At 29.0% G+C, this 26,613-nt stretch overlaps 3 protein-coding genes and 1 pseudogene across 10 annotated transcripts; 1 reads left to right on the top strand and 3 right to left on the bottom strand.

The window, feature by feature from the left end:
• Positions 1-841: 841 nt before the first annotated feature.
• LOC145180355 (uncharacterized) lies at positions 842-3,912 on the bottom strand. 3 transcript variants are annotated; one of them, XM_090100753.1, is made up of 10 exons: positions 3,430-3,846; positions 3,262-3,351; positions 3,103-3,168; positions 2,786-2,902; positions 2,582-2,617; positions 1,967-2,029; positions 1,666-1,835; positions 1,326-1,390; positions 1,112-1,218; positions 842-999 (listed from the first exon to the last, which is right to left on the bottom strand). In XM_090100753.1, exons 1-10 carry the CDS (start codon positions 3,653-3,655, stop codon positions 887-889), a joined length of 1,053 nt encoding a protein of 350 aa, XP_089956879.1. In that variant the 5' UTR covers positions 3,656-3,846; the 3' UTR covers positions 842-886. The 3 variants fall into 3 exon arrangements, 2 of the variants coding, with proteins under 2 accessions (XP_089956879.1, XP_089956880.1); XM_090100754.1 differs by having other exon boundaries at positions 2,786-2,866; positions 3,430-3,845; XR_016456482.1 differs by having other exon boundaries at positions 952-999; positions 1,346-1,390; positions 3,430-3,912.
• Positions 3,913-4,006: 94 nt separating this feature from the next.
• LOC149883091 (uncharacterized) lies at positions 4,007-6,759 on the bottom strand. The gene has a single exon (XM_090100751.1). It carries the CDS (start codon positions 5,975-5,977, stop codon positions 4,007-4,009), a length of 1,971 nt encoding a protein of 656 aa, XP_089956877.1. The 5' UTR covers positions 5,978-6,759.
• Positions 6,760-7,340: 581 nt separating this feature from the next.
• LOC149883092 (uncharacterized) lies at positions 7,341-9,864 on the bottom strand (annotated as a pseudogene). The gene is made up of 3 exons (XR_016456481.1): positions 8,822-9,864; positions 8,389-8,642; positions 7,341-8,300 (listed from the first exon to the last, which is right to left on the bottom strand). The product of XR_016456481.1 is annotated as an uncharacterized LOC149883092 (transcript).
• A 5,967-nt stretch (positions 9,865-15,831) lies between these two features.
• Positions 15,832-24,304, top strand: LOC145181243 (solute carrier family 53 member 1-like). Of its 5 annotated transcripts, none has more exons than XM_090099624.1 (17): positions 15,832-15,855; positions 18,624-18,700; positions 18,786-18,870; positions 19,141-19,192; positions 19,314-19,415; positions 19,668-19,912; positions 20,176-20,223; positions 20,373-20,474; positions 20,554-20,634; positions 21,252-21,330; positions 21,427-21,614; positions 21,709-21,888; positions 22,037-22,178; positions 22,305-22,499; positions 22,745-22,911; positions 23,781-23,914; positions 24,001-24,304. In XM_090099624.1, exons 3-17 carry the CDS (start codon positions 18,802-18,804, stop codon positions 24,194-24,196), a joined length of 1,980 nt encoding a protein of 659 aa, XP_089955750.1. In that variant the 5' UTR covers positions 15,832-15,855; positions 18,624-18,700; positions 18,786-18,801; the 3' UTR covers positions 24,197-24,304. The 5 variants fall into 5 exon arrangements, with proteins under 5 accessions (XP_089955750.1, XP_089955748.1, XP_089955749.1 ...); XM_090099622.1 differs by lacking the exon at positions 15,832-15,855 and adding an exon at positions 16,475-16,727; XM_090099623.1 differs by lacking the exon at positions 15,832-15,855 and adding an exon at positions 16,522-16,749.
• The last annotated feature ends 2,309 nt before the right edge of the window (positions 24,305-26,613 follow it).

Genomic DNA, 26,613 nt, shown 5'->3' on the forward strand with positions numbered 1-26,613 from the left:
ACTTTGAAAAACACTCGTCCACGTGTTGGAATTATTTGCTTATCAACTTAAATTATGTCGGAAGCACTTAAACGTCGGCGACAATTCTTGATTAACTGTTTCCAAATTATCTTTCAGTACGTGTTTCCTTGTTGCCGAGTCTCATGAGCTTTCTGATAATCTCAAATTAGTTCTCGAGACATTGTGGCTTTGTAAGCAGAAATTCCGATTTCGTAACTTCATAGGGTTCTAAGAAAAACGTTTCGTTGTCTCAAGGTAGCAACTAGACAAACGTATGTACGTTATTGCTTTTTGATATAAAATTAACATAGAACTTGACATATTATAGTCAACCCATCATCACCCAGCCGGCAAAAAGACGTATATAATACGTATTATATACGTATTTAAAAATACTATAATACGTATTTAAACTGTCTTGTATTGGTCTTAAACGCAAACTTTTAATACGTATTATTAAATACGAATTTAAGACGTATTTTAAATACGCGTAGGACGCGTTTTTTTAACATGTTTTAAACTTGTATATAAAATCACGAATTTAAGATTTGCGAACAAGACGTGAATAATACGTTTGCAAGATAACTCAAAAAATATTTTTTCGCGTCGTTTTTTTTAAATTATTTTACTTTTTAGAAAGAATATAATCTTTTAAGATTATATTCTTTCTAAAAAGTAAAACTAGATAAATAATTATTTATCTAAAACATTAATATCTGTGAGTTTAAAATTATAATTTCAAATTCAAATTAACAGTTTTTAATGCGATACTTTTGTAAACTAAATTATATATGCTATTTTTACAGCACAGAAGTTTTGATTTATTAAAAAAAACTTAATATATCATATCAATATTTAATTTATTATATTTCACAATACAACATTATCAATTTGATGCTTGATCGCGTTTTAGTTGTCCAGGGGCATTCTTTAGCTTATTTCCTATAGCTGCTGTAAGTGCTTTTGTTGTAACGTTACTGAATTGCCTGGTGACTACCTCTAAAACATAAATAATTTGATTTTGAAGTATTAATATGGAAAGAAAAAAAGTATACCATATTAAATTAAATATTAATCTCCGTTGTGCAATAAAATAAATTAACTTTCTTACCTTGAATCAAACTGAAGAATTCCAAATTCTTAAATGCTATCTTTGCTTCCCCATGTCTAGATGACCCTTTCATGTTCATTTTCGACATAACGGAAATGCTAAATAACCTTAAATAGATTTTTTTAAATTTCTTTTCATTATATAGATTTATGAAACAGAAATTTTAAAATATATACATTGGGTAATTTATTTTTAACACAAAATTATAACATACCTGTCTAAAATATTGCGTACCATTTCGCCACAATCATTTCCTCCTACACATTTTAACATTTCTATCTATAAACAGATGTAACAAATGTTACAATATAAAATGTATATAAAGTTAGAAAGAACTAACCAAAAACTAGTATCACTAAAAACGTCAACATAATGTGTTGAGGACCTAAAAAATAAAGTGTCACATATAACTTGAATGCTCCTGTTTTAACACAGCTAGATTACTAAATAACAAGTAGAATAAACCTAACTAGATATTAACTAGATTACTTAACTTTAATCAAATTTGCTTTTTGCACTCCATGCCTAGGTTTCAAACAAATATATTAACTTACAGCATTACTCCTTATTGCTGCATCTTTCAATTCATCATTTGCAGCATATAGGTCTGAAATGTCATTAACTTCAACTATATTGATAGCTCCATTGACACTCGGTGTGTTTAATAAACGGTTAATCCCATCTCTAATTTCTATTAACAGTTTTAGGGATTGCTTTCGATATTCTAAATGATATGCGAGAATATTCAGCCATATTCAAAAGAATAATCAGCTATATATAGCTGATTATTCTTTTGAATATAGATTAAAATCACAACTAGAATGGCACAATAACTAATAAAAACATTTAACTCACTTTCTTCAGACATAGAAAATTCATCTTTGTTGTTGTCATTTGAAGCCACAATGTTAATAATTTCTATAAATAATTTATAACGTTTTAAAATATTGTTCAAATTTTATTTAGTGGCGGTTTCCAATGTAAGCTATAAAAATGTATAACTATGCTTTAACAAACAAAATTTAATAGATATAATATTTTCATAAAGATAATTAGAAATACCATCTGGATTGGGCCACAAATAAAATTTGTCATGCTGTGTTGGGATCTTAATAAATCACTTTACTGACAACTTTAATCAAGATATTAATGAGTATTGCAACTATTATTGAATATCATATTTAATAATAGTACTGTTGGGTATCTTGATTAAGTCATCAGTAAAGTGATTTATTAAAATTCCATTACAGCATGACAATTTATACTGCAAGCCCAATCCAGATGGTGTAGCTTCACCAATGTTTATTTCATTGTATAAAAATCAAATGCATGATGTAAAAAAAATTTCATTTTAAATTTACCTTTAATGTAGACACAACACTTGTGATGAATTTAAGAATGCCAGAAAAAATTAAATAAAAACAAACATAACTCTTTAATATATTTTGTAAAAGAGGAAACTAAAATCACCTTCCTTAGCAATTGGCAAATCTTTTGCTTCATATTCTAAAGAAATAATAATTTAGATGGATTGCAATTTTGAACTAATTTAAAAATACATTTAATTTAAATTATAAATAGCCTTTTGAAGTAAAAATATCAAGCAATTTGAAATCTTAGCACATCCAACAACTATCTTTACATTCATTATTATATATTATCAAACATTCATACTAGATTTTTTAATTGATGTCGTTCCTCTCGTAAACTCAAAGGAACTTGTATGACGTTTTGTTTTTACTGATCCTCTAGACTCTGTATGATTGGTATGAAAATCTACAGTGTGGGATTCTAATGAAAGCATAAATAATAAAATAAATATATACAAATATTTCATAATCTTACTTTTGTCAACTATTGGTAAATCTTGAATTAAGCTTTTTATAAACAAACTTACAGTATTTGTTGAAAAAACTTCTTCTTTTATATGTAGAATGAAAACTTGCATTAATAATAAAGATATGATTAAATATATAATTAAAAAATAATACTTTTATTTTCCTTGAAAGTGATCATTGGCGGTTTAGGAAGTTCAGGTTCCACACAAGTATTGACTCCTAATAAATAGTTATAAAAATATTTTATAGTTATAAACATATAATTTAAAAACAGTTTAATAGCATTGAGCTATTAATATAAAAATTTATAACCTGCAGCATTTTCCAAATCTATCTCCTCCTCTGTGCTAAATTGCTCTGCTCCAGAAGTAAAATTATAATCAAGACAGAGCTGTTTATCTTCTAAAAAAAACATTACCAATATACTATAACTGGATATATTACAAATATAGATTAAAATAATACAATCAAACCACTTACCATCCACAATTTTAGTTTTAATCCATTTAAACTTCCTCCATGTTTTGTCAATGCCAATTTGTTCCAAAATGGCTCTTTGGACTGACATAGTTGATGGCCAAAATACCACACACTTATTTTCATTTACCCAATGTGCTGGAATTACATCTTCAAATTGAGAACCAGCTTTTTCTTCCCACACAAATCTTGTCCAAAGTAACTTATTTTTAATAGTTTTGCTTGCCATATTTAACTAAACCAAGGCTAATATAAAAATAATTATCAAAGATTTTGTTTTTATGTTTGACTAATTAGTAGATCATTGAATTAGAGAAAGTTATTTAAGCCAGTTTTCTATCATGCCCCATTGCAGTATGGTTGGTTAAATCTATTTTAATTAATACCACCTTAATCTTTTTTATACCAAAATGATTTATTTATACAAAAATTAAAATTGAGAAAATTTAAGGAGTATTTAATATAATCAATTTTTATGTTAAATGTTATATATTTTAAAAAATCTGCAATTAAATAAAAAAAAAAAAATGTATTTATAAACATTAGTTTTATTTTATACAAAGATCACTTGTAAATAAAATCAAATAAATTCATGAACTAATGACATACAAATAAAACCATTTTTATAAGGTAACACAACAGCTTTTCGGATAAGTTTTGACTTGCATAACATTTTTTGGCAAAAACGAATCTTTTTCATATCTATTATACCAACATTTAACTCCTTAGAATCAATTGGACTTTTATACAAAGATACAAGCTGGTCATTCTTAAAAGTATCACATATACAATTTTCTCCATCTATCTCTTTAATAAAACAGAAAGTGCTGTCCTCTAATAAAAACAACGAGTCACAAAAACGAGTACTTACTTTATTGACCAGGGTTTTTGTGTTTTTCATAAAATGTAAATTCTCCAACTCAGAAAGATGTTTTGCTACTTGCACTATAGGACTTTTGGAGTTTTTTATATACTTCTTTAATGTTTGCATATAATTTTCGAAAGGAAATGAAGATAACTTATTTAAAGAACACCCAAAATTTTTTACATCATCATGAACATGTGTAATACAATGAACATTGTATACACAAAACGTATTTCCATATAAAAACTTGGCTTTCTTGCAAAAATATACCAATAAATTGTTAGCATAATCAAGATAGTAACTACGAAATTCATCATTTTCAGACAATAAAATACGCATTGCAATGCTAAATGTCAAAAAATGTTCATATATTGCATCTGAAACAATGCCCTTTAAAACAATAACACCTAAATAAAGTAAAAATTCCCTAAACTCTGTTGCCTTCCAAAATAATAAATCTTCTAAAGATCGTGGTTGCCTTGCAAAATCTGAAGGGAGTTTACCGTTAAAAGAAATAAGTTTAGCAGATATTTCTAATACCTGTGAATTTGATAATTTGCATATCCTAGGACCAGATTTTAGAAAGATTAATATTCTTTTTGTAATTCCAAGGCACACTAAGTGCATGTAATCTAAAATGAAACCTTTAATGCAGTCAAAATCATCTATTTTAACTAATGGCGATAGCTGCACCTGATGGCTATTTATATACAGAAATTGATTAAAATCTTCCTTTTTACGAAGCAGATAACTAATATCATCATTATATACAGTTCTATTACTATCACGAGAACCTTTTACTTGACATCGCTCACATGCATTATAACCTGTATGACCAAATATACACTTAAGAAAGGTTCGTGCAGGTGCATCACATATAAAAGCTTTAAGTTTTACATCATACATCTTATCATTAAAGTGAATACCATCAATTCTCAAAATATTTATTTCATTTATAAAATCATCAAGATAATCTGTAACACAATTAGGTTTGCTTGTTCCAGAATATAAAGCAATAGTAAAAACATTTGAGCCATCAAATTTACCCAAAATAGGCCAAAGCTGAACTTTTGATGATTTGAATAAAGGAAGCCCATCAATGTTGATATATAGGTTGATAGAATCATGGTTTAAATGAAAACTTGGAAGAAAAACTAACTGCTTTAATACTGCACATTTTATACCAAAATAAATATATTCTCCGCCACATTTTTGTTTATAATCAATCTCTCTAGGAGTTTTTAGCAATGTACGTGAATCTTTTGGCAAGTAGCAATGTCCACTTTCCCTTAAAAGTTTGAGTAAATCGTCCATGCAAGACCTTGACAGATTGTATTTACATGATAAACTAACTAGACCATAAGTAATATCTTTATCTCCATCATCACTGTGACCACTATCATCGTCTAATGTAGGATGCATTGCTGGAACAGTATCAAAATCACATTCATCATAACTCCGGTCAGACTCTAACGATAAGGATTTTGGTGTGCTGTCTGATTCAGAGAGCACACCAAAATCGATATTTTCATTTATCGTCTCGTTAGTGCAAACTGAAACTACATTTTTAACACATAAAGTATCAGCAACCAAAGAGTTATCTTCAATAGAACTAAAACTATCCTCCTCTTTAACGATTTTCTTAAGTTCAGCATTTAATCTTCTGTATTTACGATAATACGCCATTTCTTTAAATGTTAACCAAAATAAAGCGTGCTCGATTTGGCTTTACGACGCGGAAACTGAAAACCTCTTATTGAAAGTACCTCGTATTGAAAGTACAGCTCAAACAATTTATTTAGCTCATGTGTAGTATACAGGTATACGTATTTAAAACGTATAGAATTTGTATTACCTTTATAATACGAATATAAGACGAATAGAATACGTATTGGATACGTCTTGTGCCGGCTGGGCATTAGGGTACAGCGAGAATTTTTTTTTCTTCTAAAAGCTTAAGAAAAGGTGTATTCTTATGTAAAATCAAATTTTAAATAGGGTTTCCTTAAAAAAATCTTTGATCGGAAAAAGTTTTGATACCCAAATTTTCACTTTTAGAAATTGCAAAATTTAGTAAAATCTTATTTGTCACATTTGTCCTTTATTATGCTTTACATGTCCTTCTTTTTCATTGCGATGAAATATTAAATGCAAATAATGTTTCTAGACCAATTGCAAGCTTTTTTGATACTTGTTTCAAAGTCATTATCTTGCATGAATCCTACCAGCAATGCAGATTCTGGACATTTCAGGGGAGAGGGTCTTCAATTTTCAATGAGGTTTCAATGATTAACAAATTTGCTTATAACAGTTGTTTTTTTTGTTTCATTAGAAACAAAGGTGGTGCCAGTGATGCGGTTTCCCCAAAAAACAGGAGGTCTATCCCATCTTAATCAAATAATAATTTGATAACACTACTATAACACTATTAAAAAAACAATAAATAAAACAACATATCTTTCAAATCTATTGACATTGAAAATTTATTAAAATTTCTTTCTTTGTTTTAAAAACAGGTAGCAACTCTCTATGTTGAGCTCTAGCTCTAATATATCCATCTCTTGCATCTGGTCCAACTACTGACATGGATGCTACTGTCACTTGTTTTACAGCACGCTCGGTACTTTGAGTATGAATTTTAGCAGAAGGAGTTATTAGAGGTGTCAATCTTAGCAATACCAACTTATCTTTAGTGAGCGAACAAGTAAAAACCGGTTCTTGTACTACACCATTTTCCCATTTGACTAGCTCTTGAAGAGTAGTTGCTTCAAAGTTTAGTTTAGGTATTTTTCTTGGTCTGATTCGCATGTCTCCAAGGATATTATTACCCCTTTGTTCCAAAATTCGGTCAACTGCAAAGTTGCGGTCTTCTGCATTATTACTAGATAATGAAGAGATTAATAAACTTTCATGGTTCGCATACCAAGCGCCTAACTGGATGTAGGGAGTCACAATTTCTCTTACTATAACAGGTTGATTTCTAAGAATTCTCAATTGAGTCAGAATGTGATTGGAAGCATCTTCAAGTCTGTCTTTAACTTTAATGTCAAAAAAAAGTTTAAAGTAAAATTGTAAACAAAATAATACAAGTAACTCAAGATTTTTCAAATTCTGATCAGTTAAGTCATGTTTCCTTGTCCACATAAAGACTATTCTCATGCCAGTAGTGAGCCATCTGGCATGACTTAAGGGGCCACATTGAATTTCTCTAAGATTAGGTGGCAATACACTGATCTTAACTGCTTTACATAACTTGTAGGTTTGTTTTTGATCTGTTGACGTATTTTTTAGTATTGTTTCTGGAATGTCAACAAAGCTCTCTCCCTCTGGAAGAGCTTTAAATTGAGGATTGTACTCCATTTTATTAAAATCAGCAAGACAATTTCCCACAGGACCTACAAAGCCAGTACTACATGATGTTAGTCCATCAATTCCTTCTATTAGGTGACGCAAAAATAACTCATTTGAATGAAGCATGCATATGGCCCAGTGGCATTTGTGACCTAACATCTTTTCAAGATGTGTTATAGCACCACCTTTCCAGCCAGTGTTAATTGAAGTACTATCAGCTCCAAGTACTAAACATGATTCAGTAAGATTATATTGTTGCAGCAAATTATAAACACCTTCAGCAATCTTTTTAGCTGGCTTATCTGAATGAGTATGTGCATTTGGAGTAAAATGACCAAGATATCGACCACCAGGTTCTATAGTCACAGTAATGTGTTGCTCTTTGATAATAATAGGATGTAGTTGTCCATTTGAATCATTTATCATCGCTCTTGTTGAATCTTTTCTTCCATCAAAGTAAATGCCAATATTATCTGCTTTTGGAAGATTAAAATTGTCATTATTCTTTGCTACTACCATGATTTTTTTTCTTGCTCTCGTCAACTTAGAAGGATCACAAGCAAGGTAAGAGTATTCAGGGGTGAGAAATCCTGCTTCAACTAAATCTTGCAGATAACTTGTAGCAATTGCTGCAGTTGCGGCAGGTGAAATCCCAAACCTATAAAATAAAACTAGTTTATATTTATTTTTATTAATTCATTATCCGAACTTTTGCTGCTCAACAAAATAATAATCTATATGATTACCTTATACTAGCCATTGCTGTGTTTTTTATTGACATAGTGTTTTTTCTTGACTTCTTTTCTAAAAATCGTGTTACAAGGAAAGCATAGATACCTAATTTATCCTTTAGAAGCCTTTCAACCAACAATTTAATTTCATTGTCTTGTTTTAAAGTAAAGTTAACATTAACTGGATTATAGTTGTCATTGAGTGAAATATCAGGAGAAATACTTTTTTGATATTCTTCATATAATTCTATATCTTGTTTTTCTGTGACCTAAAACCAAACTTTTACAAATATTATTTTTGTTTTATGTGTGTGTGTGTGTGTGTGTGTGTGTGTGTGTGTGTGTGTGTGTGTGTGTGTGTGTGTGTGTGTGTGTGTGTGTGTGTGTGTGTGTATATAATTTGCTATATAAACAAAAAAAATATTTACTATTATGAAATTATATTTACCTCAAAGGATGCTTGATCATCTTGTAGCTTTTTCATTCTTTTCTCATAAGCTTTTTCGTCACTGATTTTTCTCTTATATTTTTTTCTAAGTTTCGTTGTCTCAATTTTATCAGCATGTCCCATTTGCATGTCAGACTTTTCACCTGTCTTATTTCTTTGACTGTATAACCACCTGAGCTCCATAGTTGGAATTTTTTTAGAAAAAATACAGGTGCAATTTATATGTGCTTTACTTTTACAATTTTGGGGGGAAGAACACCCAGACATATCATGTTCACACAGAAGAATCTTATGAGGACATGTTATGAGGTCCATTAGCTTATCTAACTTCAATATAAGTTCTTCTTTTACTTTTGCCTTAGTTCTTCCCCATGCAACGTTTTCTACTTTCTCCCAAAGGGTTTTAATTCTATAATAAAGTGATTTCTCACCAATAATAACTGGCTGTTGAAATTTATCATTTGCTTTTCTCCATTGAGCAAGAACAAATGGAATCAGATCGCTAGCAAGATCTTTGTTAGAATATTTATTATGGTGTAGATTGCATGTCATGCTTTTTTGTTCTTTTAGTAAAATCCCTTTTTGAATAACTGCTCTGTTTGTAGGCAGCTCACTAGGAATAAAATCTTTTCCAGGTCCAATAAAATCTGAAATTGCAGTGGTGGATGATCTAGTCTTAACTTTTGACATTTATGAATATCTCAATTAAATAACTAATAATGAATAAAATAGTAACAAACTTCGATCTTGTATAAAGCTTTTATACAGCGGAGAGCCAAGTAAAAATATCTTTTAAAATTAATTCGGCGCTGCGCTTATTAGGAGAGTTTATTACATAAAAACGGATTTTGTTTACTTTATAATAATTTAAATTTTTTTCATTTTAATAATCTGTAAATATGAAAATTTGGGTATCAAGACGTTTTCTTATCAAAAAGTGGTCCATAACAAACCTACCTTGAAATTTAATTTTACATAGGAATACACCTTTTCTTAAGCTTGAAATTTATTTTTTTCAAAAACATATAAATCTCACAGTACCCTACTGGGCATGATACGTTAATGCCAATACTAATTTCATTTTAAATGCTTTTTTAATTGACATGTAGTTGCGGAATGTTTTTTGGCATCCCAATATTAAATTAATAATATCAAAGTGTTTTGAAATTTTGAACGCATGCTTGAATAAATGATTTATATTTAAAAAATTACCAAAATACTTTTCTTTTCATTAATTAAGCAGCATATCAAGTGAATTGATGCTAATCGGAATACCGTCTACATTCCAATTATTTTAGTAATTAAAAAATTAATTTTTGACATAGAAAATTAATGTATCATTTGAATTGGCATATAAAACAAATAAAATCAAAGTAACTTTAGCATATTACAAATAGTCATAATTAATTGTTCAAAGTGTGAAGATAAAGTGTAAAGATGAAGAAGACTTTTGAATCGAAAACATCATGGCCAGCTTTGACAAGAAAAATGATTAGCAAAATTAAAGGAAAATAGGAAAATGCAGTCAATACATGCTTTAAAATTTTATTTTTGGTTTTTGCTGTCAATGTTAATAAAAAATAATCTAAAATTTATATTTTTGTCTTTTCACATTAACGGCAGCAACCTTTTGATGTGATTGTTGTTATAGGATTCAAATATCATAATTAGACCTTTTTGCGGGTAAAATCTAAAAAATGACATCTATTTGACATTGAGATTTTGGTATACTTCTTTAATCAACATGGACATTGGTATATGTCAATGTCATTTCATTTTGTGCTAATTTTAAAATAAATTAATGTCAAATATATGTCAATTATCGAACTGTCTAGTTGCTATCTTAAGGTACCCATAAGAAACCATATGCCACAATAACCAATTAATTCATGTGCCGTGAAAAGTAGTTATATTTATGTACCATATATACATTTCTATGAGCATTATATCAGTAAGGTTAGCAAAAATTCTAAAACTATTTTATTTTACGGGAAGGTTTTATGAGAAGATTTAATGAAAGAGTTGAAAGGAAATTTTTATAGGAAGGTTTCATAAGAATATTTTATTATAAGAGTCGATACAAAATTTTTAGGAAATTTTTAAAAAAAGAACCTCTTACTCTTTACCTCTTCTTTCAAAATCTCTTTTCTCTTTTTCACAAAAGAGAAAAGAGATTTTGAAAGAAGAGGTAAAGAAGTAAAGGGATAATTTTCAAAGAGAAAGAGAAGATTTTAAAGTGAGAATATGGATGAGATAAATTGTTGAGAATATTTATTAAGTAATAAAAGTAAGAAAAACCATATGTATTAATTTGTATATATTTTGATTTATGCATTATCATTATTATTATTGAAACTATTTGTAATAACACTTTTATAAGGAAGTATTGCCACCCTCTCTTTATCTCCACCTTCGTACCATCTCCGCGTTCACAAATCACCGTCCTCAGAAAACGCCGCCCTCACTTTATCAAAAATAAAATATACTTCTAGTTGCAAGTTTATATGTAATATAATGAAAGGCAGCATTTTTTTGACTATCTATCAACGCTTAGCAATATGTTGAGACACCTCTCAAGCACACATCGCTATTATTCATCAGCTTGATAATATGTTGAGATACCTCTCAAGCACATATCGCTATTATTCATCAGCTTGATAATATGTTGAGATACCTCTCAAGCACATATCGCTATTATTCATCAGCTTGATAATAAGTGCTTTTTGTAATTAAAACATAGTATAAAGTTAGGAACAGTCAGGGAACTTTAACTCATCAAGCTTTGTTGAGCCTTGTCTAATTTAAAAAAAAAATTTTAAAGTGGTCGCACAGTACTTTTAGGCAGGGCTGTGGAGTCGGTAAGCTGCTGTTCCGACTCCGACTCCGACTCCGACTCCTTGATTTTATCATGGACCGACTCCGACTCCGACTCCCGACTCCGACTCCGACTCCTTCATAAGTAACCAATTTCTAACAACAAGTAGTTTGTTTTACTACAGTTATTTGTTCGTAACAACAAATAACTGTAGTAAAATGTTAACATCGGCTATTTCATCACTATGATACAAATAATCCAACCACTTAGTGCTATAAACAATATTTATAAGAAAACAATTTCTGAATAAACAACTTTTCTGAACTCTGGTTATGCAATAAACTCTTATGCAGTCGCTAATAACATTATGAATTTGTCAAAATCATGTTTGAAATATTGTCAGTTGGACAATATTTCAAACATGAAAGAACTTGTTCTTCTTTAAGTTCATATTCTTTAAGAATCTTTTCTACTGAGACCTGGAGAAATTCGCTGGTGTGATTAGTTTTGGCGTCTTTTACTGCCAATGTCTTGGTAACTGCTTCATTTTTTTAAAAAAAGAATTAAACATTGATTGCAAAATAGTTCACTCTGTTAAGAAACACAAAGCATCCCTTGAGACATTCATTAAGTTCTTCTTTTTGTTTAACAGCTTCTTCAATCACTAATTTTCTAATATTCTCTCTCTCCAGAGAAACAAAGCTAATTGAATACTTACAGTCTTTCTGTTTGTGGAGCAACTCTTTGGTGCTTGGTGGTGGCACGCCTAGCTTTCTACTAAGAATATGTAGCACAGTGCCAGACAATTTAAGTCGGGAGTTAGGGGATCACGAAGTTATATAGTTTAACGGAAGCTAGAGGAGAGCGCAAGGGAGGTGATATATGATTCTCAGTGATAAGCAGCAAAATACCCTATTGCTTTTCACTGTTTTAAAGGCCTAAAAATAACATGTCAAACTCCTTGTCCTCCAGTTGTTGCAAACTACAATTCCCATTGTGTCAGGATATCCTACAGCTTTCAGAGCATTCTGGGACTTGTAGTTTTGTAACAACTATAAAATCCTTATGAAAATTATGAAACTTTGAAAGATTTTTTTTAAACCGGAGTCGGAGTCGGTACAATTTTTCCGACTCCGACTCTGACTCCGACTCCAGCCAAAATGAGCTCCGACTCCGACTCCGACTCCGACTCCACGACTCCGACTCCGACCCCACAGCCCTGCTTTTAGGGTTAAAACTGCAACATTTTGAATCATCCTATTTTACTTTGCTTCGTTGTAATTTTCACATCATTTTTAAACTAATCCGGCCTGAAACTCGTCTCATCAACATGAAGGTCAAATTAGAACGCTAAAATACAAAAAAAAAATAAAACTTTTTCCCACTGATCCAAATCTGCCATCTCAATCAGTACATTTAGTGGTTTTAACTGAAAAGTAACAGAGAAAAAGACTTATTTGTGCAGCTATTTGGAACGAAAGCTATTTGTAGTTATAAAATGTGTTATTTAATTAGTGGAAATGACGAAGTCACCCTTTAAATAGCGAATTCACCTCTCATTACTTGATTATAAATAGATTGTTTTATATAAAACAATATCATTTGAAGACATTTTTACCCAATGAATTAACAAAGTTGTAACTCTTGTTATTAGAATAATGTATCTTATTGTGAAATATTTTTTTACTTTTGTCCGAAATTATTTGATATGCGTAAAACCTGACGAAATTACCTCTTTTTACCCTACTCAGGGTCTAGTAAATATACCACAGCAAATGTCTTAAATACTACCTGCTGCTCTGAAGCTCGAAGTAGTAGTGCAATATCGCTGAAAAGTATTGCTGCACTTACTTGAAGTAAAAGTTTGTGAAGTGAATGCAACGATACTATTCAATAAAGGTATTAATGCATGCAGTGACAAAAATTATTATGCCTTTAACAAAATACGCACAAAATAATAATACTTACCACTGGTTTTTCTTTTCTTACTTATATTACTTAATAAATATTTTCAACTATTTATCTCATGTATATAACTTTTTTAAATATTGATAAACACTATTAATATATATGTATTTACAGATGATTATATGCAATCAAGTCACTCAAATATATTCTTTTATCTTTGGGCTCATGGTAAAAGTATCTATTTTTATTTGAGCTTTTCTTTCTTTAAATTCTTCTTTTCCACTTTGAAAAATTTTCTTTTTTTCTTTTTCTTTACTTTTTCTTTTAAAATCTACATTTTTTTTCTTCCGAAAATCCCCTCAAAAATCTCCTAAAATTTCTCCTATTAATTCTTCTTTAAAATCTTCCTCAAAATAAAGAAAAATTCTATCAAAAAAATTCTCTAGATTTTCTCAACTGATCTTTTTATATTCTCATACTTTACATCCTTTTTATGTCCTCAGATGTTTCTTAAATCAAATGTGGTCCTTTGCATAAACAATGATCTTTACTTTCAAGTTTGTTTGTGCTTTTATTTCGATCTCTTAGTCATGTCCCTCTGAAACAGGTTTTAGCAGTTATCTTTTGGTCTCGACTTGTTTGTAAAAATCACAAAATAGTCACAGAATTTTGTTGAGTCCCAGGTAAAACTTAAAGGTTATCTTTTTAATTTCTTTCGTTTTCTCTTTTAATAAAAGTACACTGGATATTTTGCATTTGGATAAGCAAAACATACATGTATGGTTTGTAAATTATTATTGCTGATACAATGTAACTGCTGAGTTTAATGTTGTTTTTTAAACATTAAAAAAAAAACATGGTTAGAAATTATCAAAGAAAAATTATCCTTAGCAAATTTTTTGTGCAAAGCATGTTATTGGATATTGACTCCATAAAATCTAAAACAATTCTTTTTAGAAATTTTTTACACAGAAGGATAGGGACCGTAGAACTCGGATACGCGTAGTTATTTCGGTAATTAACCGAATTTAGTTATATAGGGTAATTAACGAAAAGTTATAAAATACCCGATTTTTTTAAAAATCTGGTAACACCCGGTGTTTTTAATGCACAATACTTAATACCCGTAGAAAACCTTAGAAATACCCGAAGAAGAGAAAATAACTGAAACAATTCAACTCAGTTCATTTATTACGTTGAATTACAAATGACAAAAATATTGAAATATGAATATTTGCATTTAAGGAGTTCAAATTTCAGTATTTGGAAAATTATAAGTAGCCTGGCCATTTTAAATCTGAAATTTCATCCAGTAATTTACTGTTCTCTTTCATGAACACTAGCTGCTACATTTTGCTAACACTTAAATTTGATCTCTTTATAATGTAAATGTTCCCTGCACTTGAAAACACTCTTTCAAAAGTGGCAGATGAGGCAGGCATAGCTAGAATCTGCCTAGCAAGCCTTTCAAGCATAGAGTATTTGCCAGCAATGACTCCCAAAAATAATGTTCATCAAGTGGGCAATAAGAAGAATATTCATCAAATAGGCAATTCAGAACCATCAGAATTAACCTCAAAAGTGTCATTAACCATCATTCTATCTGCATCCTTTCTTTCTAATTCTGTGAACAGATCTGGATGTTTGCCTTTGAGGTGTTTGCGCATCCCTACTTTGCTATGAATTCTTTATGATACTCATTGCAGCTGGCTTTGTCATCATTGGCCTTAGTGAAAAATTCCTATATATTAGATGGTTTGGTCTTCTGAAAAGAAAAGAAAAAATATATATATAAAGAAAAGAAAAAAGGGTTGTTCCGATGATTGGGTAACAAAATCGGGTAACGTATTAAAACATGCTACCCAATTTACTTTTTTTTAATTTTTAGCTTTTTTAAAATTTTACGACTAGTAAAAAGGGTCTTTACATAAAAAAAAAGTGAATGATGAAATAAAAAGATAGTAAAGAGAAGGCCTTTTTTTTTTATTTTTCAAACCAAAATTTTTTTTATAGAGAAATTCAGTTTAGTTTTGCTTATTTTAGTTAACAGAAAATTAGTAAAATTGTCATTTATGAAGTTTTCTGATTTTTCAAAATCACAATGCATTTTTTTTTCGTTGGTTAACTTTGCTAGTGCAATAATGCAATTTCATCCCTGCAACAAAACACCCTTCACATCGTATGAAGACTTTAAAATTCATATTCTCTTAAAATACTTGATATAGACCTATTATAAGAGGCTGATGTTCCTCTCTCCTCCATGTACGGGCGCCCATGCGCAAAACCTGGTTATCAAACAAAATATTAACAGGTAATTTCAAAAAAAGTTGCCTGATGCAATTTTTTCGTTAAATTAAATGGAAATATTAAATAGTTCAGAAGCTGTTAAAATATTCAGGTGATATTAACTACTTCAGAAAGCATAAGATTATAGACAAAGCCTATTCTATATATTCCACTTAATAATAGCTGTTCTGAAAAAGCTGTTAAATAAAAGAATTACTCATGAAATTCAAAAAAGAAAAATATTTAAACCTTTTTTATTTCAATAAATCCAATTTTATTGAGTTTAATTTAACCTTTCACAATGAAGCAATATTTCCATCAAAGTGCAGCATAAAAATCGTGTGAAAAAACATTTTGTTCATAACGTTAAAATGCGTTATTTTTTCTGTTCGTCGTAAAAGCTTAAAATACAATTATAAGCCATAAAAAAAAAGACAGCCTAATTACTCTGGCCATTTTTAATAATCTACATCAAGATATATATTGTTACAAGTTAAAAACCAGTTAAACTGCTGGTCGTTATTTTCTCTGTTGTTTCTTTGTAATTTCTTTGTAATTTCTTTGTTATTTCATCTCTCACTGCTGCCTGATTAAGCTTTTTTTTTGTTGTTGTTGTTTTTTTGTGATGTTTCAAGTTATTTAATAGATAAATTGCCACTATTTAAATGCTGATGTACAGTATTATTATCTTTTAAGATCATAAACTGTATATCAGAAATAAGAAAGTAGAGAACGTAAAATCTGGGTATCAAGAGCCGCCAGCTCTAATTGTTTTGGATTCGCAGCGTCTTTATAAGCTCAGCCAGTTAAAATGATCCCATACTAAAGAAAGACATATTTAAAAGTCAAGTACACAATGAATTGTAGAAGCAGAAAGGAAAAGCAATTTAGTTTGTTGTAAATTAATACTTTAAATTTAGTATGTTTTTTTTTTTCAGATCTTGCTGATCAAACATGTTTAAGTTAAAATATGGTTAAAACATTTTACATACATACATACATACATACATACATACATACATACATACATACATACATACATACATACATACATACATACATACATACATACATACATACATACATACATACATACATACATACATACATACATACATACATACATACATACAGCTAAATAATTTAAGTTAATTAAATGATTTAGAATGCTTTCTTTACAAAAACTTTGATTTACATCTGCAAATAATATATGGTATTTTTTCAAATAAAAAGCATTTTATGTACTTATTTTTTTTTGTTTATGCCAGTTGGAATAAAATGTTATTTAGAAGGATAAACATCATGTTTGACATAAAAGTGCTTTTCAAAATTTTTTTCAGGAAAAGACTAAACTCTTTTAATTGTAATATATATATATATATATACACACACACACACACACACACACACACACACACACACACACACACACACACACACACACACACACACACACACACACACACACACACACACACACACACATATATATATATATATATATATATATTTATATATATATATATATATATATATATATATATATATATATATATATATATATATATATATATATATATATATATATATTTGCTGCTGTTCACAGCAGCATTTATTTTTCAATATAGATTGACCTTGATTTTTTAAATATTTTATTTTATTCAAGATAATTGAAACAAAAAATATAACAATTTGTTTAACTTAATGAGCATCCTTTTTGGCAGATTCTATTTTACACATGACTTTATAATTGACTTGTGTCCAGCTCATAATTCTGTAATACAATAGAATAAATAAACAAATGGGAATTTTAATTACTTTATGTATGTTTTTTTTTTTTGTTTTTTTTTAACATACTATTTTTATATAAAGTATCAGCAATCAAAAAAATTGATTACAAATACATGTAACATGTTAAAAATGTTTGTGTTTCATTAAAAATAACATAGTTGATAATACCTTAAAAATAAAAAGTACATTTTGTTGACTGAAGGAGTTATTTCTTCCGGAGAAATATTTTAAAATAAATTTTTATCTTGTTTGTAAAAAAAACATAAAATCAGAAAAGGTTTGTAACTAGCAATTGTAAAACAAAAAATATTTATATTGAAGTTGAATGAGAGGCTGGGCTTTCCGTCACTTCATTTAACTTTATGAACTGGCTTTAGCTCATACATTGTAAGTTCTAGTCAAGTTAAGCTTTATGTAAAATCTGTTTTTCAATTCAGCTATTGTACAAAAAAGAAAAGGCTCTTCAAACAATATCAGTATTTACAAATAAAACACTATGTAATACAATTCTATGGAATTTTAGGAATTATATATGCATCATATAGATATATATTATATTTTATACACACATATATACATATATATATATATATATATATATATATATATATATATATATATATATATATATATATATATATATATATATATATATATATATATATATATATGTATATATATATATATATATATTAAAAAGCTACAAGTTAAATTAGTATTTTTTTTTTTTTTTTTTTTTTGAAATTGATGATAAGTGAAATAAAGTTATATACTTAAAAGTTTTACATTTTTTAAAGATTTATAAAATAATTTGACAAAAAAGCAATAAAGTTATGTTTTAAATTAGCATCAAATTACATCAATTGACCTTTAAAAGCCCTTATACTCTGACCTCAAATGAAATCAAATTTGTAGGAAGAAAACAAAGGCTTAAGAAAAACTTTATATTTATATGCTATTTGCTCCATAGCAACAAATTTTAAAACTTTTCTTTATTAATAGAAGATTTTTTGGGAACCAGTGGTGAGCAACAGATACACACAAAATTTATTGTTGATGTGTGATTATGGTTAATTACAGTAAGATTGATTTCATTTTAAGTAAAAATTATTTACTAAGAAAAGATCTTAAAAAGGTTGTCTTAGAAATCGTATATATTTCCAGGTTGATGAAGTGAAACATGAAATTTTCTGAACATCTTGGTTCTCATCTAACGCCAGAATGGAGAAGCCAATACGTCCAGTATGATGTATGAGTTTTTATTGCTTGCTATTGTTTCCATTTAATGGCATGTATTTAAACTTATTTTGTTAGGTATAAAAATATCTATAAGAAGTTAAATTGAAATTAAACAGGTTCTATTAAATCTTTTGAGTAATTATTTAAACTATATGTTGCTTTTTAATTTTTTTATAATATCAACAAGTTTTTTTAATATTTAACTATTTATGGAGTTATTTTGTTAATTCAAAAAGCAATTACTTATTTTCCCTAAACATTTTTTCTTTTTTGTTAACAGGAAATGAAAAAGTTTATTTATGAAGCAAGCTCCTCTGCACCACATGGAAGCGGTAAATTTTCACGGAAGAATGAAAATGTTGAATAAAATTCTCTGAAAAATAATGTTTGGTACTTATATTGTACTAATGGTTTTTTAAATGTATTTTCTTATTTCTTTTTAATTTTATTTAGATTTATCAGATGAAGCATTGAAAAGTTATTTTGAAAAATGCGATGCTAGTTTTTTTGCATTTTGTAACATGGAGCTTGCTAAAGTCAATAATTTCTTTGCTGGTAAAACATTTCATCTTCTGTTTAAAATTTTCTTTAAATTTAAATTATCATCATGCCGTTATTGTTTATTTAATTGATTTTTGTGTTCTGTTACAAGATGCACTTGTTTTTTTAATGTTTTTTTGTATGAATGAATAAAAGTCTTCTTTGACGATGCCCTAAATATTCTTTCAGAAAAACTTCTTTCTGATTACATATATTTAATGCATAAATATTATCTGTAAATTTTTAAAAATTTCAATATTGTTTCAGAAAAGTTGTCAGAGGCAATGCGTAAGTTTACTAATTTACAAATTCAAATGGCAAATGCTGGAGTTCAACGACTTCGTTATGCTGTAAACAGCTCTTTGACTGTGCGAAAAAGAGATGGTTCTGATGCCCATTTTGGTACTCCAGTTAAACTAAAGACTCAAGCTCTTTCTAGTAAAAAACTGAAAGAAATGAGATTTGTGGTCAGTGAATTTTATCTCAGCTTAGTTCTCATACAAAATTTTCAGGTAAATTTAAGTTTCTCTTTTCTTTTCCTTCTCTTTCTCATCTAGAAATATAAAAGTGGGAGGGTAGTAGGTGCTAGTTATCTTTTGAGATATAAAATGATAAAAAATATAAAAGTTTATAAAATGTGATGATGCAATACCTAAGAAGTGAGGAAAAATACCTAATTTACAAATTACTTTCTATTAACAAATTTGTTCAAAAGGTTCTAGCATTTTTTGTGTATTGCAAACAATTCAAAGATTGTTTTTTATTTATGTTTCAGCAACTTAATTTCACTGCTTTTCGAAAGATTTTAAAAAAGCATGACAAGGTATATATATTTCTAAATAAAAAATACTCAATCTATGATTTATATATATATATATATATATATATATATATATATATATATATATATATATATATATATATATATATATATATATATATATATATATATATATATGTACGGTCTTTAAGATCTTCAAAACAACTAGCGGTGCAGATTATAGAGTAGCAAACATTGAATCATCTGTGTTCTATACCAACACACAAATCAACACACTTATTCTAGATACTGAGGTACTAATTTTGATATACTTTATGTAAAATAATCTTTTTTTTGTAAAATCTTGAGTTGCTTTTGACATTTGTTTTATAGTCAATTGCGATTGAAGATTTAGAAGGTGGAAATCGTCGGAAAGCAATGAACAGGCTTCGAGTTTTGCCTATATCTGGAAAGGTGTATTCTTTTTATGAGTGCTGCCTATAAATATGCATAATTTGATAAGTTGTCTTTGTCTAATAATTATATGAGTATCTAATACTTTTTATTAATAAGTATACAAAAATTAGACTGAAACTCGATTAAATTCAATGAATATTAACCAGTATTTAAAAATATGAATTTCTTATTAAATGTTTGGTTAATATTCACTGAAATAATACTCATTAGGTATCAAGACATATTTTATATATAAATTTTGACTTTATCAAAATCTTTTTATGGTTAAATCTTTACTATATCTAATATAATTTATAAATAGAACTATAAAGTCACTTGAAATGCTTTAGTTTAAAACATTGTTTAGGTGTGTTGCACCTATAGAATTATGGTTTTCACTATAAAATTTGCCCAAACATTTACATAAATACTAAATAACCATTGTTCATATTTTTAGCTGCTACAAAACAATTTCTTATTTTTATTTTATATTTCCTCTAATCAATGCTTTTGTATTTCTACTTTTTATATTTTTATTTTTGTGTGTATGACAGTGTTTATGTATATGACAATATTTACATATATGATGCAATACATTGGTGTATGTTTATCGTTACTTATATTTTGTTTACAAGCAAAGTGAAACTACATCTTTTTTTTGGGGTTTCTTTACTGGACTGTTCCTGGTTCTACTTACTGTTGTAGGTGTTGCAGGTACAGATTTAGATTTCTATTAATAATTGTCATCAAGTTAAATTGCTTGTTTTCAAGAATTCTAGTCAATAGTTGTATTAATTTTTTGTATTTCAGCTTATTACAAAGGCCCCCATTTGCAATGGCAACCTGCATTACGAATGTATAGAGGCATGTTAATTTTTTATGTTATGGTTGGTTTACTCGGAATAAATGTGCGTGGTTGGGGTCGTGCCGGTGTTAATCATGTGCTGATTTTTGAACTTGACCCTCGGCATCATTTATCATATGCAGAATATCTCATGGTGTGTCTATTATCTATGCGAGTCTTTTTTTGGTTTTATATAGATTTATTACCTGAGCATGAACTTTATATTTTTTTTTTTATTTTTTTTGTAGACAGCTACAATGTTTGGGACATTATGGTGCTTGAGCTGCATTGCTTTTCTTTTCAGTAATGATTTTAAAATCACTATCTTTGCACACCCTTTAGCATTGGCTGTTTTTACATTTTTATACTTAGTGAACCCAACAAAGACTTTTCAATACAGGTCTAGACGATGGTTGCTGAAAGTGCTAGTAGGTTTTTAAATGTAAAATATATTTAAAAATGTAGTGGAATTTATTTACAGTTTTAAAATAAGCCTTAATGCACCTTATATTGATTGAATAATTTATAAATTAAAGTTTCATTTTATAATTTGGTAAAAATATTTTGCATTCTTAGTTTCGGATTATTATTGCGCCTTTTAAATATGTTTGTTTTGCTGACTTTTGGCTTGCTGATCAATTGAACAGTTTGGTTATACCTTTGCTGGATATAGAGTATTTGGTTTGTTTCTATGTATACGATTGGCACATTCCTCCTGGTTAGTCATTTTTATTTTCTTTATAAAGAGAGGAAATTCTTATATAAAAAAAAGCATTTTAAAATTGTTTTTGAGTGTTTCTGTAGGATCTGTCTAAGTGGTAATCTACCATTCTTATTTCAAAAGATTCAGGTCAATGCACATCAACAAAAAATGGGATCAGGCCAATTGTTGCATTGCTTCCAGCTTGGTTTCGCTTTGCACAGTGTTTACGACGTTATAAGGACTCAAAAAAGGCTTTTCCTCATTTGGTTAATGCCGGAAAATACTCAACATCAATGTTTGTAACAATACTGTCCACAGTGACATCTGTAAAAGAAGGTAACTCAAAGAAAGGTTTTTATTTTAAAGTTAAAATAAACTTGTTCAAACTAATGACTTGTTAAGTATGCCTCAAATCACTGCATTTTTAATGTTCACAACATGCAATGGCTAGTATCATAAAACAAACTTTTTTATGTAAGAACAAGCAGATTAGTTTTTTTCTCTAAACAGAAACTAGTTCATTCAAAGCAGCATTTCTGCCCCAATTAATTTTTTTTTTGAATTAATCTTTTTAATCTTAGATGCGAATGCAGGCCATCGCACTTGGTTGTTTTATGTTTGGATTATCTCATTACTTATCAGTACATTCTACACATTGTTTTGGGATTTGAAAATGGATTGGGGATTGTTTTCAAAAGATGCTGGCGAAAATCGTTTCCTCAGAGAACATATTGTTTATGATTATAAGGTAAATTTTACTTAAACTTTACTAATGTAAAAAAAAAAAAAAAATTTACCAGTAAAAACTTTATAATTTACCACTTTTTATAATTTACGTATATGAAGATAAAAATTTCCTTAACATGTGTAGAGATTTTTATGATATTTAAACTGCTAGTTTTGTTTACACAGTCTAAAAACTCAGTCTTTGCTAAAAACTCAGTCTATGCTAAAAACTCAGGCTATACTTAAAATACTATATTCTTGATGAAATGATATTACACCAGGACATGACCGCAAATCTATTAAATTCAAGATCATTTTCCAATGATTTTTCAATAGCAGTAGGTTTTATTTTTTCAAGCAAACAGTAAAAGAGATTTTTGCTGAAATTACAGACATTAGTGAACGTTAGTAAAGTCTCAAAAATGTAAACTTATTTGAAGGCAGTCTCATAAGTATAAACTAATTTGATGTGCTGAAAAGGCAATTTTTAGAACTACAGGTAAAGAACATAGTTAACATGTTAATATTATAAAGATTTCATCATTTTTCCAATTATAAAGTAATGTGTAATATTAAGAAATGATCAATAATAGTAAGAAAAAGTCGCAGTCTTTTTTTCATTTATTCTGTCACAGTTGATACGAAAGTTGACATGAATAAAAAGTAAATAATAACAAAAAATTATTAGCAATCACTACTAGAGGTTGAGAGAAATGATTTCACTTAAGAGAATTTTCAACCTTCTGATTGTAAAACCAACATTTTTTGCTACTGAACTTGAATTGATAATGAGCATTTGTTCTATTTTTGTATTGCTGCTCCAAAAAAAGAGGGAGGAACGGGGAAAAGAGGCAGTGATTGATCTTAAAAATTGAAACAACTTTAATTTAGATATTCTATTATATCGCTATGTTTGGTGATGTTCTGCTACGTTTTATGTGGACGTTAACTGTATCTGTAGGCAACTCTGGATTTCTGTTCCATGAGTTCTTCACTTTATTTCTTGCGCTGGTTGAAATTTTCAGGTTTAATTTTTTTGAATCTTCCTTTGTAAAAATTTAGCACAAGATTTTGTTGATTGACGTTGTTTCACTTCTTTTTTCCTTCGTAGACGTTTTGTTTGGAACTTCTTCCGTCTAGAGAACGAGCATTTGAATAACGTAGGAGAGTTCAGAGCTGTCCGCGATATTAACATAAAACCTATTCGAAAACAGAAGAATGTTTCTTCGTTGACGCTCGAAGAAATAATGGACCTCGAAGATGGTCCACCGAGAAAAAAACTGTCATCAAGTAATAATGCAGTATGAAAAACTGTTTTTTAAACAACATTTTTTAAAGAGAGTTAGGATTTAAAAAGAGGTTTTTACTTTTTTTAAAAAAAGATTTTAACTTTTGAGATAACAACAGTTCAACAATCTGTAGCTTGTTTTCTCGTATAAAACCGTAATACAATCCTGCACTTAAACAGGAAATGCTGCACAGTGTGTAATACTTAGGTACATAGCACTTCACAGTATTTCTTACCGGTTAAGTATCGAGCATTTAACTCGAGTGCCAGATATTAGGTTGAAAAAAAAGTTCTTTCACACTTTCATTAAATAGTTTACTCTTTACAGTCCTCAGAATACTCTTTACAGTCCTCAGAATAAACACAATCTACAATATAATCGTCATTATTATTAACAACAATTCTCAGTTTGTTAGGCAAGCAATGGATCCGATCCTTGTAGAAGCCTGACTGCGCCTTAAATTATTTACGAATGTGAGCTTCGAGTTGACAAACATCATCGAAATTCATCTCTGGCATGTAAAATTGCAGTGCACGGAAAAGGTGATAGTCCCTTGGAGCGATTGGATGATATGGCAGGTGAGGCAAGATCTCACATCCCATTTCTATAAGTTTAAAACAGATTTTACCATGTGTGGTCGTGGATTATTGGGTAAAAAACATATCTTTTGATACTGTGCCGGTAATTGGATGGTTTTTTGCCCGAGTCTTTTGTTTCAATTGTTCACAGTAATAACCATAATGGTGGTATTGGGAGGAAGAAGCTCGAAATGCACGATGTCATGTACATCCTACAACACTGACAACATAACCTTTTTTTGGTAAGGATCTGCTTTGAGGCTCTGGTTAAAGTACCAGTGGTCTGCATAAAGTACCTACTTCTCATCGTCAGTGATTAAGCGATCTAACAAATCAAAGCGTTGTTTTTAGAGAGCAAGAATTTTTAGATCTCAAGGTGCATGTATTTGTTATGTTGTGGCAGACTGTCGGGAACCTAAATTACTAACTTTAGAACCTTTCCCGATGAATGAAGTCAGCGCAGCACTGATGTGTGAGAAGATCGGAATGTGGAGGCTATACAGCATCTACTGAGTATCGAATCCTCCTCCACTAGTTTGTATACCGCTTCAAAATCAACTTCAGTTGGACGATCAGATCTTGAACGATCCTCAAATGTGAAGTAATTGGAACGAAAATATTAAAACCAAATTTGACATGTGCGTTTGTTATTTTTGCCTTGGCCTAGGGTATGGTATATGTTATGTTAGGTCTCACCGGTGGAATGACCGAGCTGAAACTCATGATGCACTGTCGAATATAGGATTTCTGATTGAACATTTTATGTCAAGTTAATCATCTGTACTCGCTTGTATAATTGCCTGGAAATGCATTTAAAAACAAATGCTAGAGCATTCTAGAAAATCATAGAGCTTTCCAAGTTCTAATGAGATCCGTTTGTAATGGTCATGTACGAAAAAACTTTCTTTCCAGTCCAATACTAACAACAAAAAATTTTCAGAGGTGAATTTTGTTTCGGTTTTCAGAGGGGAATTTCCTAAGGTTTTCAGACGGAAATTTTATTCGGTTTAATTATGCGCTGACGAAATTTTTAGAATAAATAAAAAATTACTTATGTATAAAATAGAAAGAAAAGAAATTTGTTTAAGTTTTTTAAAATTTTATTATTAAATGATTACAAATCAAATTTAAAGTTTGAATATAAACTAAATCGAATGCATTTTCCTTCGTTTTACTGTGGTTACAACGTAAAAAAACAGTTAAGTATTCATTACTCAAGTACAGTGTCTTGGTATGAATTATTTGTACCGTTTGGTAGAAATTACTAACAGTAATTCCTACTGGTTAAGTATTCCGTACTTCTACACCAGCAGTTTCGTAAGATAATGGTGCTCAAGTTGTACCAGTGCTTCAGTCGTACCGCTTGAATTTTGAAAGAACCGCGGAAACATCTGCGCAAACGATCGCAACTCAATATATGTCAAGTGTCACAAAGTTCTTTATAGTACTGTTGTTTGTCATAAACCAACCTTGTTATAAATCCTCACCGCAATAAGTTTGTTTTCACTTTATATTGTCTTCTATCTCTTTCTTTCTCTCTTTCTCTCTCTCTCTCTCTCTCTCTATACACACTTATATATATATATATATATATATATATATATATATATATATATATATATATATATATATATATATATATATATATATATATATATATATATATATATATATATATATATATATATATATATATATATATATATGTTTAGTAATTAATCTTGCAAGTTAATTATTAACATATTTATGTTCTTTATTAAATGTAAATTTAGAATAATTAAATTATCGTTTAGTCGAAAAAAAAATTGTGTTCACTTTATTTAATGTTAAGTTATGTTTACTTATAAATAAACTTGT

This window comes from Hydra viridissima, unplaced genomic scaffold, assembly GCF_058129835.1.
Source record: "Hydra viridissima isolate aposymbiotic clone 2 unplaced genomic scaffold, HvirCarnegie_v1 scaffold_10, whole genome shotgun sequence".
NCBI lineage: Eukaryota > Metazoa > Cnidaria > Hydrozoa > Anthoathecata > Hydridae > Hydra > Hydra viridissima.